This window comes from Trachurus japonicus, chromosome 7, assembly GCF_045865225.1.
Source record: "Trachurus japonicus isolate A0001 chromosome 7, Traja_1.0".
NCBI classification, from domain to species: Eukaryota; Metazoa; Chordata; class Actinopteri; order Carangiformes; family Carangidae; genus Trachurus; species Trachurus japonicus.
Window position 1 is genome coordinate 33,692,149 of NC_140913.1, and position 22,773 is coordinate 33,714,921.

At 41.0% G+C, this 22,773-nt stretch overlaps 1 protein-coding gene across 1 annotated transcript in view; it reads left to right on the plus strand.

The window, feature by feature from the left end:
- The first annotated feature begins 4,251 nt into the window (after positions 1–4,251).
- The window catches only part of vwa5b1 (von Willebrand factor A domain containing 5B1), a 60,605-nt gene continuing 42,083 nt past the window's right edge, over positions 4,252–22,773 (plus strand). Inside the window, exons 1-8 of the mRNA XM_085782998.1 lie at positions 4,252–4,383; positions 8,005–8,161; positions 8,371–8,532; positions 11,087–11,306; positions 12,048–12,202; positions 13,880–14,011; positions 17,043–17,167; positions 20,218–20,394. Coding sequence (XP_085639124.1) covers positions 8,023–8,161; positions 8,371–8,532; positions 11,087–11,306; positions 12,048–12,202; positions 13,880–14,011; positions 17,043–17,167; positions 20,218–20,394 — 1,110 coding nt within the window. The 5' untranslated portion in view covers positions 4,252–4,383; positions 8,005–8,022. The remainder of the gene's footprint in view (positions 4,384–8,004; positions 8,162–8,370; positions 8,533–11,086; positions 11,307–12,047; positions 12,203–13,879; positions 14,012–17,042; positions 17,168–20,217; positions 20,395–22,773) is intronic.

Consider the following 22,773-nt stretch of genomic DNA (forward strand, 5'->3'; position numbering starts at 1 on the left):
ATAGCTCCAACTAATGATTCTTACCATATTCTTTTTATATATATTGGGTTCAGTACTATGTAGTATGAAAATTAAAGGAATATTTCCCTTAAAATGATATGTTAGACATGTAGTAAAACTGAACAAGAGAAAGAGCATGTTTTTCCCATCAACAATTTAAGACCTAAGGACATCCAATTTACAAATAAATTCAGTAAAAACTCAGGAATACTAATCAGTTGATTTTTTTTCTTTCTTTTAGGGGGGGGGGGGTGCAGATTAATTTCCTGTCTCTTGGCTAATTGACTCAATGTTTCAGCTCCTGTACTCCACAGCTGGAGTCAGTGCTTGACACATTGGTGACAGAAATATTTTAGGGGCACGAAATGCATGAATTCATCAGAACTTCCTGTTCACACCATGCCTGATTACCCTGTGTATGATGGTGAGACGACGAGGAGTCATTGTTCAGGAGTCGAGCTGAGGAAATTAACGGACTAATTGATGAGTCAATCACTGAGTAATTTCTCAAGCAAAAAAAAATTACAGAACATCCCTTTGTTCTCGCTTGTCAAACGTTTATTTTTTGGACAAATGACACAATTTATTCTCTGACAGCCTCACTGAAGGATTAATATATATATAATTTATATAAACTGAGATTACACATGATGAATTATTAATGGAAATAGCTGTTGCATGTCACTGTAGTTGTGTATGTTACTGTGATACTAGAACATAACCTCTTATTGTAAATTGAATTTGCCTTTAATCTCCCCACTCTGTGTATTGTGTGTGTGTGCGCGACTGTGTTGGAGAGGTTGATAAACAGATAAGACAGTGAGAAACCAGCAAGCAGAGAGAGTATTATGCAAAAGTTTGTCCCCCCCTGGTCTAAAATGTCTGTTAATGTTGAAACAGTTCATCAAGTGGAAGATGAAACGATCTCCAAAAGACATAAAGTTAAACATGAAACACTCTTTTTTTTCCCAATATTTTAATCAATATCAGTGTATTATTGTAGTTTTCTACAGTTTCAGAGTGAAAAAGGGAAACAAAGCAGCAGCAGCAAAAGAATGGGAAATCCACGAGACTTGAGCTCTCAGAGAACTTTGACCAAGGTATCAGACAAGATATTTACTATTTACACACTGGGATAGTTTTCCTATAGCTACTAGCTACTAGGGGCCCAAACCTTTGCTGAGGGACCTTTTCCTTTTCTGTTGTTTTGAAAATGTAAAAGATGAAAATGAAAACAGTATGAAGGATTAAAGCAGAAGTAAGTGGTCCGGTCGTTTTCGCTAATGCTGCGTTCCAGGTAGGCTTTTGAAATTGTAAATTACAGCTTCAAGTCACAACTTACGACTTTGTAGCGTTCCAGGCAACCCACTCGTGTTTTTCCGACCTGTTTTACCGGTGAAAGTCACTATAACGGCCACTCGTAACTTCCGACCGGTGAACTCGTACCAGATCGAACTGGTACGACTTCACAGGTCGGAAAAATACGAGTTTCCTTGAACGCACCATAACAGTCCTCGTCCCTACGTCACCACATTCACGGCGTCCCTTGGCTGCACACACAGCCCTGCATGCCGTTCTCTCTCCTCATTGGATAAAAACTGTAGGATACGATAAATGTTTTCTCCTCGGCTCAGAGCAGAGCAGAGGGACTGACAGACCTGTGTTTCAGACCAAACACTCTATGCTGTCGGAAGATATAACTATTTAAGACTTATATTAACACAAATATATCACTTACTTCTGCTTTAATATATATATATATATATATAAAATACATATATAAACTGAGATACACATGATGAATTATTAATGGAAATAGCTGTTGCATGTCGCTGTAGTCGTGTACGTTACTGTGATACTAGAACATAACCTCTTATTGTAAATTGAATTTGCCTTTAATCTCCTCACTCTTGTGTGTGTTGGTGTGTATGTGTGTGTGTGCGACTGTGTTGGAGAGGTTGAAAAACAGATAAGACAGTGAGAAGCCAGCCAGCGGAGAGAGGTGATGGGGAGGAGGGGGAGGAGGAGGGAGGTGTGTAAAGACCAAGTTTTATTGGCTGCAGGTAAATTCAATTTGGAGGCGGATGCTGAGTTTCAGCCAACCAACCCCCCACCCTCTCTCTCTCTCTCTCTCACACACACAGAGACACACACCGTCTACATTTTCGTGACTTTGTGCCAAAATGACTTTATATACACTTATTAATTGTCATGGCAACCTTGTCGCGCGGAGAAGAGAAAAAAAAACCAAAACAAAACAAAAAAGAAAAAACAGATGGATCAAACCGAGTGATCACAAAAACAAAGAGGCAGCCAGCCGAACACCCACGTTGGATTTAAAACATTAAGGGCTTTCAGTCACACCACAGGAGGAAGAGAGGGAGGAAGGGAGGAGAGGAAGGGGGGGAAGAGAGGGGGCATTGTAGGTGATATGAGGGAGTAATGAGTCTGTTTTTCCTCCTCTCTCTCTCTCTCTCTCTCTCTTGGTGTTACAGTGTGTGTATAAGAAGTAAGGAAGGAAGGACAAAGGGAAAGATAGAAAGAAGGAAGGAAATATAGAAGGAGGGAGGGAAGAGATTGGGTCAAAAAGGAAGGAAGAAGTAAGGGAAGGAAGGAAGGAAGGAAGGAAAATGGATTGTGGAAAGAAGGAAAGGAAAAAGGAAGGAAAGAAAGATGGAGGGAGGGAACAGAGTCATTCAAGGAAGGAAGAAGAGGGAAGGAAGGAAGGAAGGAAGGAAGGAAGGAAGGAAGGAAGGAAGGGAAAAAGGAAGGAAAGAAAGATGGAGGGAGGGAACAGATTTGTTCAAGGAAGGAAGAAGAGGGAAGGAAGGAAGGGAAAACGGATTGTGGAAAGAAGGAAGGGAAAAGGAAGGAAAGAAAGATGGAGGGAGGGAACAGATTTGTTCAAGGAAGGAAGAAGAGGGAAGGAAGGAAGGAAGGAAGGAAGGAAGGAAGGAAGGAAGGAAGGAAGGAAGGAAGGAAGGGAAAAAGGAAGGAAAGAAAGATGGAGGGAGGGAACAGATTTGTTCAATAAGGAAGAAGAGGGAAGGAAGGAAGGAAGGGAAAAAAGGATTGTGGAAAGAAGGAATGGAAAAGGGAAGGAAAGGGAACAGATTCATTCAAGGAAGGAAGGAAGGGAGGGAGGGAAAAAGGATTGTGGAAAGAAGGAAGGGAAAAAGGAAGGAAAGAAAGATGGAGGGAGGGAACAGATTTGTTCAAGGAAGGAAGAAGAAGGAAGGAAGGAAGGAAGGAAGGAAGGAAGGAAGGGAGGGGAAAAGGATTGTGGAAAGAAGGAAGGGAAAAAGGAAGGAAAGAAAGATGGAGGGAGGGAACAGATTCATTCAAGGAAGGAAGAAGAGGGAAGGAAGGGAGGAAGGAAGGGAGGAAGGGAACAGATTGGGTCAATTTAATGGATTGTGGAAAGAAGGAAGGGAGAGAGGAAGGAAAGAAGGAAAGATGGAGGAAGGGAACAGATTGGGTCAATTTAACCCAGAAGGACAACAGGAAGTGTCCTGTTAACTTATCAAGAATTTATAATACATGAAAAAAACTCCTTTGCATATGAGATATAGATCTTCATCTTTAATGTCAAATTCCCACTGCATCCCTCATGCTCTGGTCTTTTCATTGACGTTAGGAGGATGTTTTGTTGTTTTGCAGCACAATGATGCATGAATCTTTCTTTATTCACGTGTAGAAGCGACTGTTAGTATTGTATATATATATATTATGGGATCCTCTGCTGTTAATAAGCTGATACCTGAGGCTCCTGTTGTCGTCCATGTCGGGGAGGGAGAGGAGAGCTGGAGGAGCGAGTGGGTGGTGCTGATGCTGATGCTCTCGACGCGTCGGGGATGGGAAGGGGAATATTTATTGGAAAGACTGGACCCTCTCTCTCTCTCTCCCTCTCTCTATCTCTCCCTCTCTCCCTCTAACTCTGGGGAGGGAGGGAGAGGAGGAGGAGAAGGAGGAGGAGAGAAGAGAATAAATACAGTTTCAGTATAACCACATGTTGCTGCTGTTCATTTAAGTGCTGCAGCCAGGCAGCGACACCTTTTCTTTTCCCTTATTCTCTACCCCTCCTTTCTTCCTTTTCTTTTCTTTTCTTTTCTTTTCTCTCTTTCTTTGCATTGTTAAACGTCTAACTAACTAACGATGTGTCTGTAGTTTTCTGCCACCTGTGGCAGCGCTCCTATTCCCTCTACGCCACACAGAGAGGGAACCAAAAAAAAAAAGAAAAAGAAGGGGAAAAAAAAGGGGGAGCCGACAGAGGAAGGAAGAAGAAGAGGAGGAAGAGGAGGAGGATATTATCTTTCATGATAAGTGGACTTCTCACAGAGAGAGATCCTCGCTGGCTGCATATCCAGTTGACACAAATGAAAGGTAAGGTAATGAGGCTGATAGTGTGAGCAAGAACAGATGCATTTTCATTTTAATGGCGCAGTGTGTGTGTGTGTGTGTGTGTGTGACTCTCTGTCTCTCTCTGATGATGCATATATTAAACGTCCCTGTCATTTGTTTTAAATCAGTAAAAAGGTCAGGCCGGTTAGACGATGATTAAAACTGCCAGTGATCCGTGCTGCTGTAAACAGATCTGTGGACAGTGTTAGTGTTAGTCTGTGTGTTTCCACAGGTGGTTAGTTACTTACCACCACAGCATCTGCTCTGCTCTCTGTTTGGCACTAATGACGAGTGCACGGGGAGTGTGACAGCACTGATGTTGAGAGTTGATGCTCTGCTGATTTAAAAAAAAAAAAATTATTCATTTTTTGTGACAACCCGTGGAGGGAAGCAGGATGATTCATGTGACTGAGCCAACCAGGAGAGAGGAGAGGAGAGGAGAGGAGAGGAGAGCAGCACCATGGGACAGGCACTTTTATACTAATTACTATTAGCTGAGGGACCAGAGAGAAAATGATGCTTTAAAAAAACAAAAAAAGAGAGAGACACCTGACACAGTGACTGAATTGTTGGGTTAAGGAAGAAAGAAGGAAAGATAGAAGGAGGGAGGGAAGAGATTGGGTCAATTGGGTCAAAAAGGAAGGAAGAAGTAAGGACGAAGGTATAGGAAGGAAGAAAGGAAGGATTGTGGAAAGAAGGAAGGGAAAAGGGAAGGAAAGAAAGATGGAGGTAGGGAACAGATTTGTTCAAGGAAGGAAGAAGAGGGAAGGAAGAAGGGAAAGAAGGAAAGAAGGAAAGAAGGAAAGATGGAGGAAGGGAACAGATTGGGTCAATTTAACCCAGAAGGACAACAGGAAGTGTCCTGCTAACTTATCAAGAATTTATAATACATGAAAAAAAAACTCCTTTGCATATGAGATATTCTTTAATGTCAAATTCCCACTGCATCCCTCATGCTCTGGTCTTTTCATTGACATCAGGAGGATGTTTTGATGTTTTGCAGCTCAGTCGTGCATCAATCTTTCTTTATTCACGTGTAGAAGCGATTGTACAGGGACAAAGAGATGTGTGTGTGTGTGTGTGTGTGTGTGTTGTGTTTGTGTCTGTTTGCTTCTCAATCTGTGGCTGACTAGTGGACACATGATGGCACTGTTGAGACGGGCAATAAAACCGTCTCTAACTGCATCTCAATGACCTTTTCCTCGCCATAAATAACCATGCGGTGCCTAAAACCCCACAGTCTGGCTGTTAGAAAAAGACTGATCGAATCTCATATTGATTCTGAAGGACTTCTTATGCTGCCTCGACTAGACTATGGGTGTGAAACTTGTTGTTGTGTCCGTGGAGACCGGCGGCTCAGATTTTCTTTTCTACCTAAGTGAATTATTCTGTGATTTATTTGTGTGTGTGTGTGTGTGTGTGTGTGTGTGTTTGATGGACGGAAATCGACTTGCGTTTTAATTGCAATCAGTCACGGTGTGGCCAATAAAGGCGCGTGCACTTTTTTTCAAGATGTTGTTGCTGCTGGTCAGTCGGGGAGGCGAGCACTGCAGCCAGGCCAGCAGCAGCGAGCAGAGCTGTCTCTATGGAAATTGCTTTCGTCATAACACTTCCTATCAAGCCTGTGCTGTGCTGTGCTGTGCTGTGCTGTGCTGTGCTGGGCGCTCTGCTCTGGTCGTGTAGCAGCAGCAGCAGCAGAAAGACACAGACCCCTTGACAGCACATATAACCAAGATTGCTGGCAGTGGAGACGACGTTAACAGTGAAGCACGGCCCTGAAGCAACAGATGATTGTATTGGAGCTATCACTTACATAATTAGCAATGCTGTACTGAATCTACTATTCCTCCCCAAGCATTTGTAACACATCTAAAGTTTCTTTATTCCCCCTTTCACCAGGCACTGAATACTGTTTTTCCTCCTTCTCCTATTACATTGTGTTTTAATGATAAAAAAAACCACCCTAAATTAGTTTTATTGCAGCATCTTCAAATGCTTAAAAAGATAACTCTGTTACCCACCCTCAGGCTCCTGGGTTTTATATCATATAATATCATATCATAGAAAATGATTGAGGTTGAAATACCTATAAAAGCAGGTTGATTGAACTGACATCTAGACAGCAGCTTTCATCTGGTTTTGGAGTCTGTAATGAGACGCTGTCATGTTTGATGTTATTACAGCAGGCTACAAGGTAACAGCAGTGATGAAAAGGAGAAAAAGAGAAAGAGAGACATTTAAAAAAAAAAAAAAACTCTGGAGCCCTAAAGTGATAAAATGTTGAATAAGAATTAAAACAGAATGTATTATGTAAATTTAAAAAATCCATCCTACCATTAGCTCACTGCTTAGGGTCACGGGATGGCAAAATACAAAATGACACTATATAATTTTTTAGTCGGCCATAATTAAAACTCATCTTTTAAATGGGTTCAGTCTTGACACCTTCTTCTAAACGGAGCGAGACAGCCGTTGTTTCTCAGAGCAATGTCAAACTAATTATGAATCTGTCACTGTGAATGAGATCGTATTGATTGAGCATAACAAAGGCATTTAATGAAAGCTAACGCACTTGCTAACTGGCTAGTAAAGCTTATGGCTAATAGTGGCTTGCATCTGCCCTTACCATGTAATAATATAATCTAATGTAATATAATATAGGCTAATAGCTATAATACATCCATGGCCCTTATAGCTAGTTTGGTTGTGATTTTACTTAACATCAAAGTGAAGAATACGGTTAAGACAAGAGCTAGTCTAACTGGCTAGCTAACTAATTTAGAGCTATCTCAGCTATGTTTTGATTAAGGTTTTCGTACAGGAAGAAACAAACCTAGGTATTTAAATATCATGAAGACAGATATGGTCAATTAAGTACAATAAATTCAGTTAATATTTGGCTAACAACACTGTTTGTTCATTAGTTAATGATATCACAATAAGGCAGTTTTTTTCCGGTTGCATGGTGTCTGTCCGTCTGTCTGTCTCTGACCATAGCCTACATTTCTATATTTTTGCGTCCATTAGTCTGACCTCCCATTTTTCTGACCCTTACTGTACCATAACCCTCTAGAATAAGTCGGATTAGCTGAGAAAATGGCGGTCTGACTTTTGGGCGGTTGGACTGACGTAGCCTATTCTCCCTGTTTTTTCCTGGTAGGCTATGCAGGGCTAACAACATTAGATTGTTGCATTGCTTAACATAGCTCCTATTGTTTGGACCATCAACAGCATTCAACATTGAATGAATAAATTTGATAAATGATATATTAAGCTTCTGGCTGTAGCCATGAGATGTGGTGACAACACTGTTTATGACAAGTGACACTGTGAAATAAAACTGGCCTTGAAATATAAGAGCCACTGGGGAAAATATAGTAGATAGTATGGATACTCTAAGGAAAAAAACTGTAGATAGTAGCCTAGTATCTACAGTAGCCTATACAATAGCCTATAATTTGTAAAATCTATAAATATTTGATAATGAAATAACATTTTGCTTTTGTTTCAATCATTTTTTTTGATCATTGCATTTGAAAAGTAATTATTTGATGAGTTCTTAAGTTCTTTCTTTCTTTTTTTCCACACATGAAAACAAAGCAGAGTCCTAAAACCAGCGCCATGCCTGGACTCATTAACAAGGAGAGCTGGAGCGCTCTGCCTCTCAGTGACTCTGACATCACTTCCTGTGTCAGGGGTTACACTCTGGCCCTGACGGCCTCCATGACCTATGAAAACATCGAGGACCATGCGATCGAGGGTAAGTGTCCTATACTACGCAGACGACTAATTTGTTTACTTCACTTCTGTGAACGCTATCCACTTTAAATCAATTTAAACCCACCTTATGCTCTGCTGTAAAACTGATTGCTATTGACTGACTGTGTAATTGTTTGTTTACTGCATTTGCACATATTTATGTTCTTTTTTTTGTGTTGTTTCTTTTCCCCCTCTTGCGCTGCCTTTTAGGAATCTTCATTTATCCACTGGAGGAAAAGTCCATTGTTGTCGGGTTCGAGGCCATGATATCCAGTCAAATTATAACGCTGCAAATCAAAGACAAAGCAAAAATTGAAGACTGTTATCTCGATTGCTACCACACATCTAATGGAGCTCTGCAGAGTGGTGGCGGTAAGATTAAAGCTGCTCCCATCGATATTTTTTGTATAAACAAAGGATCAAATGACTGTGTGTAACGTGGAAAAGGTTGCTTGTTAGTGATGAACCCACAGAGAATTATCGACTGGCTCTTTAGTCCTTCAGCTCTGTGGAGTATTTAAATATCTGCACCAGCTCATTGTTTTGGTTTCTAATTGATTTTGGTTTATCCTTCCTGCTTTTCAAATGTTGGTGACTAAATACTGAGCATTTACAGGAAAAAGCAACTTCAATTGTCTTAGTAAGGTGATAAAGTTGTTCTGTACCAGGAATGCTTTGATGCACCTTGTCCTCAAATCTCCGAATGAGGCACTAACTTCTAAACACTATTCCCTCATTTGATGTTTTGATGACGGTGATGCAGAGAGCCGTCCAAAATCTCTTTGATGATCCTTCAATTCCTACCACTTCCATGACCCCTGGACAAAATTTAGACATCAATTACTCCCAAAATATTTGTGATACATATCGGGCTGGGTCTTGACTAAACATGAAAATCACTTTTAACATGGGTTTCAAAATTTTTTACCCCTTCCTTGGCAGTTGTTTTTGCTGCAAAAACATATGATTTCTATAGGGCTCTATGGGGTTTAGGGCTGGTGACAGTATTTTCTCATTTACAGAGTGATAAAAAGAGATATCCAAAATCCCCTCTTTAAAAACTTTCTGACTATAATATGTCAACAAAATAAAACAAGAATTTTGAAAGGGGCTTTATCCATTGTTCAGATTTCGGTTCTGGAAATTAGCATTAGCATATTTCATTAGATATTGCCTCATTTACATATTTAAACATAAAATTTGACAAAACTTGTAATACAAAAAATATTTGTCTTAATGTAAGTGATAAACTTGGGAAGTTTCATGGTGATACCTGTTAGTTAAAATCTTTACTTTAAAATACATTAAAAAACCCATAGGTGGAGGTGGACATTGTTGTCCACTTGAAGGGTCATGGATGTGGTTAAAATGCATTACGGGTCCAAAAATTGGACTTTCATTCTGAAACTCGGGACATCCAGAGTTTACCCAAAGATACATCTCCTTGCCAAAAATCAGACCCCAGTGACCTTTCATGTGACTGTGGGGAGTTGGGAAAGTGTGAGGGTTGTTGTGCTCGGGAGGCTGTGAAGACTGAAGCATATGATTCACTTCATTTCCATTCTCATCAGACTGTTCAGTGACCCCATAACCGTCCACAACTCTGTATTGATCTCCCTTCTGTCTATAACAAGGCCGGCTAAAATGCATCTCCAAAGCATAACAGAGCCACCGGATCACCTCACTTTTGCCACCTTTGGTACAAAATCTAAAAATCAACAGTATTTTGTTTTAAATCCCTGCCACACAACAACAACAACATGATGCTGCTGCTAATTGTGTAATTGTGCCGCTCAGTGCACCGGTGTGGAAGCATCTGCATTCGTTATGTTTCTCCACTCTTTTATTCAGCTTTTTCCTTTAATTTGACACCTGTTTGTGTAAATTTATCAGGTGGATTCAAATGAATGGTAATTTTGCTGGGTGTGTAAACCCACATTGAAATAATTGTTTGGAAGCATATATCAGTTTTATGAGGTGATAACAACATGTCACTGTTAATTAACTTGTTGTGCTTTTGCCAAGTTTCTCGTGACAGGATTTGCTGCAATTTCCTGTTGGACTTTTCAACAGGAGTTGCAGAATTGCAGTATGGGAAATGTAGGATCGGGCATTGCCGGTCTAAAAGTTAGAATAGCTTCATCTGCTGCATTGATTTAGACTGTTTGTTGTACATTTTTCGGTAAACCTTACGTGATAATGTCAAGAAATAGCCAAGAAATAACAATTCATTGCGTAGTAATGTCAAGAAGTAGCCTAGAAATAACGATCAATTTCATAGTAATTTCATGTTTTTCATAAGGGCAAAAGATTACACATGCTTTTCATGCTTTGAATTTTTTGGGAAAGGCCAAAATCTTTCTCCACCAAGTCCTTGCAATTGACCGATATTTCTGGGCTGTTTCTACGCCATCATTTGTTATTTCTTGGCGATATTTCTCAACATTACTATGAAATTGACTGTTATTTTTAGGCTGTTTCTAGACATTTTGACACAATTGTTATTTCTTGGCCATTTCTTGACATTATCACATTATTAACAGCCTGTAAATTAAAGGGTTACCCATTTTTCTCTCAATGTTGAGTTGATGGAGGACCTCTTTAAAGATATATACCATTTTACCTACCGACTTACCTAACCCAGCAACAATAATACTAGTTTAAGGTCTTTCTAAAGGTGTCATCTTCCTTCTCAGTCATGCTTTACTCTCAGAAACAACCTTAAAGACCTTTGTTCGAGGCACCTAAGTTGTTCAAAGGATACCAAAGGTTCAGGAAGTCAAAGGTATAATCTGGTTTAAAGCCATAAATCAGTGATATCATTAATCAGCAAAAGGTAATTCCAGCGTTCTGCACCAGTGGTGATGTTTCTTGATAGTTGTATTGTAGTTTAGTAGTTGTAATGTAACCTAATCTGCTGTTACAGGACACATCGTGTTGGACGAGGACTTGGAGACGACAGTGTTGGTGGTTAACCTCGGGCTCATCCCTTCCATGGAGACGGTCCATATCCTGGTCAGCACCTCCTCTGAGCTCTCCACGCTGCCCAACGGCGGCATCACGGTGTCGACTCCACCGGTGTGTACGCCTCGGGTCCAGAGGACCATCAACGAGGAGCAGGGTCTGTCCCCCAACTTCTCCAGAACGTAAGAAATACTATTTATTGATTGTCATAAATCGTAGTTAAAGCAGAAGTAAGCGGAATGTTTATGGCAAAAAAAAAATTTGTGTCTTGCCTCACTCCCGAGTCCATGACAAGCATCTTTGCTTGAACCCTCCGTTTTGACCGATCTCGTCCCGTTAGCGGCATTTGACCGCTCAAGATGCCTTACCGGAGAGTTTTGTCAGCTCTGAGACGAAGATCGGCCCGCCGGTTTCCGTTTAGAGTTGCTGAAGAGTTTCTCTGATGACTTTAGGTGGAGGCAGGCTAACATACACTTCCAGTGTTTGAGCTAAGCTAATTAGCGACTTTAGGTGGAGGCAGGCTAACACTACCTATACACTTCCAGTGTTTGAGCTAAGCTAATTACGGGCGATACGGTTCTATCTTCATGGTTACTGCACGCACAGTTGAAAGGATGGCGTCTATCTGCTGGTCATGGACTCGGGAGTGAGGCAAGATACGAAATTTTTTTTTTTTGGCATATCCCTTTAAGTATATTGTTGGGCTTTTTGCCTTCATTTGATAGTAGAGAATGAAACTGACAGTTAATATCTTGTCTTTTCACTTAAGATTCTGCAGGCAAAATTGCAATAATAAGGTGACTTGACTTGCCCAAGAAAAAATGACTTGAGTCTTTCACATGTGTGACTTGGTCCCATCTCTGATAAAAACCGAATAATGATATCATATATGTAAATTTAAGATGGCTCTATTTTGATTTTAGGCGGGACAGACATACCAGTGCTTCGAGTCCTCACGATCAAACTCCCAACTCCCCTCAGCTGTGGTTGGCTTCACTGTTGGAGGACGAGACCATCAACTCCATGGACTACAAATTCAACTTCCAGCTGGAGATACGCGCTCCTTATCTCCTCGCAGGTCAGAGAAAAAAACATAATCTCGAGAGCAAAGCTGCAAATCAGCTGTGTGTGTGTGTGTGTGTGTGTGTGTGTGTGTGTGATGACGGCACATCAACAAGCTGGGCCACTTAAGCTTTCCTGTAATCAAGCACTGCAATTTTTGAGCTTCTCGACGGCTCTCGTGTCGGCAACGAGAGGCTGTTGTTGTAAGAGAGGCTGTCGCTGCACTGAGGTGTAGAATAAAATAAAACACAGCTCCTGCACGATTTTCATCTCATTTCACAAGTGACACTGCTAGTGTTGAAATGTTTTGGCATTTTGTAAAATATATTTATTTACTGGTACTTTTAGGCCAAGGATTAGATGTCAAGATGCCACACTCATCATGTCTCTCTGCTCAGTGTGATGCTACATCTAGAATCTATGCTGCGTTCAATACAACTCGCAACTCGGAAAAAACGAGCTCCGAGTTGTGAAAAATGAATTGAAGGGGTCAAACTCAGAATAGGTCAGAAATTTGGGTGTCATCTCAGAGACCCGATTTACCGACTTTACGTCAGTGACGGCAATGAAGCATGGCGGCCCTCATCGTTATTAAGTTATATATCAATGTTTTCATCTTCATCTGCTTCCATAAATTGCATTCTGCTTATATTTTTCGTATTCAGCAATCAGTCACAATATGCCAACGTCTTTCGGGTATCCATGTTTTTTCTCCTCTGAGTTAACCTGTAATGTGGACGCCATGATGTCCGAAGTCGGAAATGTCTGAGTTGTCTTGAACGCAGCATAAGACCTAAGCTAACTGCTAAATTATCTTAGTTTATCATTAAAGGGATAGTTCAACATTTTGGCAAATTGGCCCATTGCCATAATCCTTATAATAGCAGTAGGATCATTACCTTTAATTATCGGTGCATGTTGTTTTGAGATCAGCGGAGCAGAGCCGTGAGCTGCTCAGAGCTACGCTACGGAGGCTCATGGGATTTCTTGGTTTCCCTCATCAAACTCATCAAATACACAATCCAACAACTCCAAAATGCTCTGGTGGACAAGTTGTGACCTGCACATTCACCACGCTATGAGATAATAACACAACGTTACCAGACAGAGTTGTTTTAGAGGTGAATGCAGCCAGAACTACATTCCAGACACGGCTGCTGGGCGGAGGGATTTCAGGAGAGAAAGTAGTTCAGAGTATTTGCTTCATGTGTCGTAATGTTACATTAATAATACATTTTTATTTCATAGGTTGGCTCCAGTTTTGTATTTATCCTTCAGACCACAAAAGTGGCATTGCTCCTCTCATCCAACTCTCGACACAAAAACAAACAAGTATATGTCACACTCTTCTCCTTCTGATAATTTCAGCCTCACAGACATTTTTACATAATAACAGTTATTGACTTGTCTCTCCTTTATGTTTGCTCTAACAAGTGCACCACCAGCACTTGAAGGCATCATCACCAGCAGTAGCTACAACCTTAGTTATTATTATTATTATCCTGCTTTTATATTAGATCTTCTGGAAATTTGAGCTCTTATTGTGTAATTTCCACTGATTTTTCTGTTGGACCTGCTGCTTTGTTATTACTGCGCTTGTTATTGCTGGGGTGAAAACCACTGGTTATTTGATCTGCTGTGTGTGTGTGTGTGTGTCTGGTGTGTGTGTGTGTGTGTGTGTGTGTGTGTGTAGGTGTGGAGAGCCCCTCTCATGCCATCCGAGCCGACGCCGACCCTCTGGCCCGTTCTGCCACCAGCGTCGTCATCACTCTGGCGGATAAATACACGTACGACTGTCCGGTCAAAATCCTCATTTACCCGAGTGGTAGGTGTCCTCCCTCCCTTTCTAATCTATCTTTCTATCTATCTATCTTTCTTTCTTTCTTTCTATCTTTCTGTCTATCCATCCGAGCATCATCATATTCTGTAATTGTTTATTTCACCTCTGTCATGGTTCTCCCACAACGTTTCCGTCTTGTTAAGGTCATAATCAGATCAGTGCTGAGGTGACTCACTGCCTCTTGTTATTAATGTGTAACATGCCAGCAGAGTCCGGCTCCATTGTGTGGGTGGTGGGGGCAGTATCAGGTCTTTCTGCCCCCCCCTCACCACCACCACCACCACCATGCTCTCGTCTCTCCCTAACTGCTGTCTTGACCTACTGTCTCTGTGTGTGTGTGTGTGTGTGTGTGTGTGTGTGGGCCACTTGTCTCCCAGAGGCAGGAATGAGCTCTGGCCTTGCTGATCCAATAGGCCTCTTATGAAGGCTTTGTTCACAAACAGACCTGCGGCCAATTTAATTCAGCCCGGTGGATGTTCACTTCTCATCCAGCGCAGCGACGGAGGAAGGAAACTGTGATATAACTATCATAACATAACATATAACAGGAGGTGTAGAAGGTCGATTTCCATCATCAGCTTGGTCAGCTGCTTCGTATAAATGCACCGATTAAAGACAGTTTAATATGACTGGATGTGAAATGTAATAGTTGTTTCATGGTCACATTGTCCAGAGCATGAAAATAAATCAACAAGTTATTTATCTGGAGCCATGAACTTGACATTTATCACACTGATGTCAGGTCTTCTCGTAAATAACACTACTCCCCAAATTGTCCTTGATTAATCATTCAACAACAGAAACGGATGTATCAGATTCATTATTTAAAGGTTATAGGTACACATTTTTCATCAAAACGATTAATTTTTCAAAAAAAATTATTAATTTTACTGAAAAAGAAATTTATAGTATAGAAATAATTGTTTTTTAAAATTTTGACGGGTCCAAAATATATAAATATTTACATCTGGTTACGTTGGCAACGTCAACATGAAATTATCTCTGCGCCAACCATAGACATACGTATATGTCTATGGCACCAACAGCATTAGTAGCCTAAGTTGATGTCACGTGAGGCGGAGCTCATGGGGCGCCAGATCCTGATAGCTGTGTGGAGAAATGGCATCGTGCTAATGCTAATGCTAATGCTAACTAAACGTTCAGCCGGTACTGTAACTTTTCTGGTGCAGGCGGGATGCTGCAGGTTTGTTGGGTTCGTCTGCAGGTGAGTTATTGTGAAATGATTCAGATGTGTTTCCAGTCCGCTGTCAACAACACTGGAGCTGCTGCTGCTTGTTAAATATGGTTAGCGTTAGCTTAGCTTTAGCTACTAGCCGCTCCGGTATTTGGCGTAGCTACCTGGCAACCAGTACAACAGATGGTTGGAGCGAGTGGCAGCGAGTGTGAGTGCGACACAGTGGCCGGGAGGAATTAAACTTGTAGTTAACACCTTGAAATGTCTTAAATTTTAATTACAATACCACTTTGTATGTTTCCTCGTCTGATATTGGCAGTAACATGACACTTCAAATGTGATTTTAGCTAAAACTGAGACATGACTGCAAAATCTGTTAATGTGAACCTTTTGTTCTTTTTCCTTTTTTAAATTATAATTTCTTAAAGGTGTTGGCTACAAGTTAAATTCCTCCTGGCCAGTAGGGGTCGCACTCACACTCGCCCGCCCTCGCGCCAGGTACGCCAAGCGGCTAGTAGCTAAAGCTAAGCTAACACTAACCGGTATATAACCTTTAATTTGACACAGAATCCAATTTAATATTAATTATATATTTATTATATTATAATTTTAAAAAGAAGCATCTTTACTTTCCAGCAGGACCTAGGTCAGGTCCTGCTGGAAAGTAAAGAGGACATGGAGAAGCAGCTAAGAAATGATGGATCAATCATGAATGGGTTCTTTAAAAAACATAAATCAATTTATCGTCCATGTAAATTTGACATATGGTCAAGAAACAGAAGTCTAGGAAACTAATTGTGAATTCACTTTTCACTGAGGGGGAATCTCCAGGCCTCACTCACTCACTCATCTCTCTCAGGACGTTTAGTTTCCTCCAGACGCAGCTGTGATGTCGCATCTTCATACGCAATCGCCTCTTAATGTCCTCATCAATATGAGGATAATAACTCTCCTCTCTCAGAGTAACTGCACTCCCATCGGCCACATCGCTGCTGCTGCTACCTGCTCTCAGTTTGAGGCGTTGTCCATCTGCTGTCCAGTCTGCTGCTGTCTGCAGGGCCGCCAGAAAGGTGATGATAATTCTAGGGGCCCAGCGCCCAGTGGGGCCCATAAAAAACCCCAGTAGTCTAATCTTTGTATGACTGATTTGTTCTGCGTAAGACCCTGACTAATACTCATAGTACACTGTAAAAACTCAACATCTTTCCAAGAATATTTGTCTTATTTCTTGTCCAAATGTCTCATTTCTAGTCAAAACTAATCTCTTTCCACTTAAAATAAGACTCATCACCTAAAAATTAACTTGTTTTTAGATAATTTTCACTTAAATTCACAATAAATAGAAAAATCTGCCAGTGAAAGTAAGTTTTTTGTGCTTGTAATAAGGAAGAAAAACTTGCTCCACTATCAGATTTTTTCTACTTATTCCAAGTGAAAATATGCTTGAAAGAAGTAAAAAGTGTCTAAAAACAAGCTACTTTTTAATTTGATGTGTCTTATTTTAAGTATAATGAGATTTGTTTTGACTAGAAATGACATTTTGACTAAAAATAAGACAAATATTCTTGCCAAGATACTTGAGTTTTTGCAGTGTAATGCTGCATTAGCATCAAAACAAAGAAGGCTAAATAAAAAACGATAATACATAGTCTAAGAAAAAAAAGGAAAAGTTAGGGGGAGGGGCCCACTTTAGTATTCTTTAAGGGGGCCCAGAATTCCTAGCAACGGCCCTGGCTGTCTGTAATATGTAATGTCTTTGATGATGATGATGATGATGATGATGATGATGATGATGATGTCGTTGTCTCTGTGTCTCTGCAGAGCCTCATCTGCCTCATGTGCTTATCGAGAACGGAGACATGACACAGGAAGAGTATGATGAGTATCTTCACGGCCGCAGCGATTTCATCAAGGCCACCAAGAAGGACTCGAGCAACGAGAGGAAAGTGAGTGTGTCATCGACCTCATCGTCTAACACACACACACACACACACACACACACACACACACACACACACACAGACACACACAAACACACACACAGAATGAGACATTATCGCAAACAATGCCCGGCCCGCAGTGATGTTGTTATATCCTGCAATATGATACAATACAATACAATCCAATAGGAGACATCACGCACAGTGTTTAAATGACTGTAGGAACTGAATCGGCTCCAGTCTGATGGAGTTTCAGCACAAAAAAAAAAAACTGAGCGTTATGATCTCTGCAAACATTTGGAGGTTTTATTGAATGGGACTGTACAGTATAACAATGTGTCCCCTGTGTGTAAGTCTGTGATTATATGAAACATGCAGCTTTCCAAGAATATTTGTCTTATTTCTTGTCAAAATGTCTCATTTCTAGTCCAAACTAATCTCTTTCCACTTAAAATAAGACTCATCGTCTAAAAATTAACTTGTTTTTAGATCATTTTCACTTGTTTCAAACAAATTTTCACTTGAAATAAGTAGAAAAATCTGCCAGTGAAAGCAAGTTTTTTGTGCTTGTAATAAGAAAGAGAAACTTGCTCCACTATCAGATTTTTCTACTTATTTCAAGTGAAAATATGCTTGAAAGAAGTAAAAAGTGTCTAAAAACAAGCTACTTTTTATGTGATTTTACGTATAATGAGATTTGTTTTGACTAGAAATGACATTTTGACTAGAAATAAGATAAATATTCTCGGTAAGATTTTGAGTTTTTGCAGTGTGAGTCGAACAGATACAGGATTATCTAGTTGGCTATATATATATATATATATATTTTTGTTTTTACATTTGTGCTGTTTCCACTGTCTAAAAGTTATATTACTGGCTTTTTACAGATTGGCGTCACTGTTTCTAAATGTGTTTATAGACATCAGAGGTAAAGACATTTTCATAAAGTTAAATTGAGACTAAAAATATATATTATGCTGCTGTGCTCAGATTTAATTGTGTGCAGCGAGACACTTAACTTGTCTTTAGAATAGTACACTTTAAAGCTGCTATGCAAGGTAATTATAGTTTTAAAAAATTTAATTAGTTTCCATTTTTATTTAGTTTTTCAGTTTGCTTCATTATTTCTGTTTAGTTTTAGTTAGTTTACTAACAAGTGATTGAGCAGTTTTAGTTTAGTTTTTCAGGTATTACGGGGAAAGTGAGACTGTGAGACCTTCAAGTTTGTGGGATTTTTCCCTTTTTAGTTGATGCATCCCACAAATGTCCCATCAGTCCTCATAACGATACATTTACTTTTATCTGCCTGGGGGGTCGTATAGTCGAAATAATCCCATTATTGGTCCGTGGCGTTTTTTTCCTGCAACTTTTTTTGCAATTTTATCTGTAATTCAGTTTAGTTTTAGCGAGTTTTGCACTTAGTTTTTATTCAGTTTTTTTTTTTTTTTTCATTTTTTTAACTGCTAGTTTTAGTTTAAGTCTTAGATTTATAAGCCTGCTGCTATGTGCAAGTTAGAGTCAGAGCAAGTTTATTTGCCGTTTGCAGAAAAGAAACCGCATTGGAAAACAATTTGCAAGAGCTCAGCAGAACACTTAGGACAATAAGACAGTTAGACAACATTGTTAAAACTGAGAATAAAAAAATAAAGTAAGTAAATAGCTGTTAAGTTCCCTGTGTTCATAGTGGAGCTTTTGCAAATGTGAACCACTGCAGTGACGAAGTGGTGCTGATAAGTCACAACCTCTTACAATGACATCATTATCACCGGAGCGGAAAACCTATTGCACCTTTTGGAGGTGAGAGCAGCTCTGATATGATGGAGGCATCAATTATTAAAACCTTTCTCATGACGCTGCTTCTATTTATTCTTTATTGTTATTCTCAACATTTTGTCCTTGTTTGCTCGCCGTCGTTGGCAAGGCAAGGCAAGGCAGTTTTATTTGTATAGCCAAACAGTTTGTCTCAAAGGGCTTCACATGGCATCATAATAACTACATCCACTGAGGAAAAACTCCCTTTTAACAGGGAAAAATGGGAGAAACCTCAGTGTGAGCGTCTTTGTATCGGTGAGAATCGTGTGTTTCCATTCACATCTCAGCTGTGATGAGGTTGTTGATGACCGTCAGACCTTAACAGGAGAAGGAGAGAGAGGGGAAGAGAGAGAGAGAGAGCACTTAGCCATAAAAATTGGTTTCTATGGAAACACTCCAAAGGCTCGCCACACTCTGCCTGGAATTTCCTGCACATCTACAATAATTGATGTGCTCTGTCTCTCCACCTGATCACTTGTCTCCCTCCCTCTCTCTCCCTCTCTCTTGCTCTCTTTTTGGCCTTTTAAAGTGATGAATTAAAAGATTCGCCAATTCACAAAAAAAACCTTTAAAGGGATCACCCAAAATTGAAATTTCACTCATTATCTCCTCCCCCTCATGTGGACTAAGGGCTGGGAGAAGTTTCAGAGTCCTCCATGGCTTCTCTGAGTTACAGGGGGTCTCGGCGTAGCAGTGCATGTCCAAAAAACATCCAAATACCTCCATGCTGCTCGTATGTAATGTCCGTCTTGTATTGAAGCCCCGAAATGCGAAATTGTCCCGAAAAAAATTAAATAAGTCTATATTTCAAGCTTGTTTTGTAGCTGAAGCTTCTCGAAGCTCCTCTTCCTGGTTCGTCAAATTTGGACAAACTGGGAAGAGGAGCTTCAGCTACAAACAAGCTTGAAATATAGACTTATTTAATTTTTTTCTGGACAATTTCGGGGCTTCAATACAAGAGGGACATTACATACGAGCAGCATGGAGGTATTTGGATGTTTTTTGGTGTGTCTTTTTGTTACGAAGACAGTTGGTATCCATTTGCAACCGTCATATGGACATGCACTGCTACGCCGAGACCCCCTGTAACTCAGAGAAGCCACGGAGGACTCTGAAACTTCTCCCAGCCCTTAGTCCACATGAGGGGGAGTAGTAGATAATGAGTGAAATTTCAATTTGGGGTGAACTATCCCTTTAACTCATTCATTTCTTCTTCCTCCTCCTCCTCCTCCTCCTCCTCGCAGGTAGACATCATTCACCGGCGGCTGCATAAGGACATCCTTCACAACCCTGTGGTCATGTTGAACTTCTGTCCCGACCTCAAGTCCATCAGCGCCGACCTGAGGAAGGTTCACGGAGAGTTCATCTTCCTCATCGACCGCAGCGGCAGCATGAGCGGGGTCAACATCAACCGGGTCAAGGTGCAGTTACAGTACAACAACAGTAACATCCACTTAGGCCTACAGCCGGGGAAAATAAGAGAAGTGTTGAAGGAGTCAACATGATGTTTTTCGACATGAAGTTTTCACCAGATGTCGTTAAACCACCAAGTTATCCACACATACAAAGAAATCAAAACATATACAGTGGCATCATGCAGACGTTATGGCGCCATAACGTCTGCACCTCGCTTAACCCTCAGTCTCAAAAATGCGCGCTCCCGCTAGTGCAAGTGCTGTCCTGATTCTCAGAAAAATTAAGTTGAGGGGCAAGTTTAAGGGCTGTTTTATTGAAATTTTCCGACACCACCCTTGGGAACAGGGGCTACCCAGAATGCATTGCGTATTTTCACCAAACCGAAAGCTGCAAAGAAAGCGAGCTACAAATTTAAGTATTTTCTTTGTTAATAGAGATATAAATATTACAAAAACCATTGTATCATCCTAGTTTAGGAGCTTTTTGGGAGCTCCTACAGTGTGGCGAGTCCTTTCTTCTCTTTGATATTCGTCTCCCTGGACTCAGCACCTGGCTGCACTTCTGGATGTGCGCAAGCCTTTTCTGTTCATATTATCTTAGTTTAGGCCCGTTTTGGAGTTGCATAACTTTTAGTTTTTTATTTTACGATCTTTTGTCAATAGCCGGCCGGTGCGGACAATGTTGCTACGTTACATCCGCTTTCACCCGCGGGGTTTTTGCCGCTTGGAGCCGGTCGGGAAGGGTTCGGTCGGTCGGTCAGTCGGCCGCCCTGTCTCAAGAAACACCGTGTCGTGCCGCAGCCGTCCGATACGGCCGACGCGGACAGGGCATGTTGGTCTCACCTGTGCCGCATCAGGACCACGGAGAGCAGCAGCGAGATGCCAGTCTGCCTCGGCGTCTTATAATGGACCTCCGCCGCTGAGAAGCCCCACTTTGTAGCGGCAGGCGGCTGTGGCTTGGCACCGTATTTCTCGAGACATTAGACCGTAGCAGACTGGGCCAGTCTGTCGGTCCTCCACCCGTCCTCATCGGCTCCGAGCTGCAAAAAACCCCCGGGGATGAAGCAGAGCGGCTGGTGCTCCAGCCAAATCTCACCCACACAGGCTACAGAGTGTCGGCTCGGCTCGCTTTAAAAGTGGACGGTTAAAGGTGTACAGAAAAGAAAATTGAATTTGAGCCCACTCTGGATCATAAAATTAATGTGATAACTCATCTTTCAGACGATGTAGGCCAAACTTTGTGCAAAATTCTATTTTTGAGTAAATCTGGGATGAAAGTGTGGTATTTTTTTTCCGCATTGTATAATGCAGGTGCACGGATTATACGTCAGCCTGTACACGATTCATCAGCCACTGATTCATTCAAACGTCTGAGACACGCACACACACACGGAGCTCGGTCTCGCCCCAAACTTTGAATATCCCGCCCGCTCGATAACGACCAATCAAATTCGTTTTCCTTACTCGGGTAAACTCGTGTTGCAGCTCGTGACGACTCGGCGCGACAAACAGGACAAACGGCCATTTCTGTACACCTTTAAAGTAACATTGCGGAGTTTTTCGGCCTTAAAATAATGTTTCCAGACTCATTGCAATGATAGAAAAATGGTTAATAGGATGAATGGTGCTGCCACCGCAGCCTGAGCGGGGTCGCGTCGGCTGAAACTGCACTATGTAACTTCCCTGCACGGGTACGAAACACTGCTGCAATGTTGCTTTAACAGTGCAAATATAAAAATAAAAAAACGTTTCATTTCAGGGACTACAGAGACAACGTGTCCCATTTCTAAGTCACAAAATAGCCCTTAACACTTGGTTTTGAGGGCTACTAAAATTTAGGGTTGAGCTTGAGGGTTAAGATTGAGGGTTAAGATAGGAATTGGAATTGGCCCTATCAGTGTGTAAATAGTAAATACTGTATCTTGTCTGATACCTTGGTCAAAGTTATCTGAGAGCTGAAGTCTCCTGGGTTTCACATTCTTTTGTAAATTCGTGACTGTTGCTTCTGGTGTGGGACCAGTACTATACAGAATTGTATCATCCACATAATAATGGAAGTTGCAAGACATGGAAGAGTGAACAATACTATTTATATAAAGTGTAAATAAAAAGGGGGCCTAGAATTGACCCTTGAGGTACACCTTTGTACACATTAAGTAAACTTGATCTAGACCCATATGCTAAAACAGTCTGTGTCCTCCCTTAATAAAATATTATGATCCACAGTGTCAAAGGCTTTCGATAGATCAATAAAGAGTGCAGCACAGTGCAGGCGATTATCAAGTGAATTGATTATATCATTGACAACCAGTGTGTCGCAGCTGTTGTGGTGCTATGACGAGGCCTGAATCCGGATTGTTGAGGCTGAAGAATGTTGTTTACCTC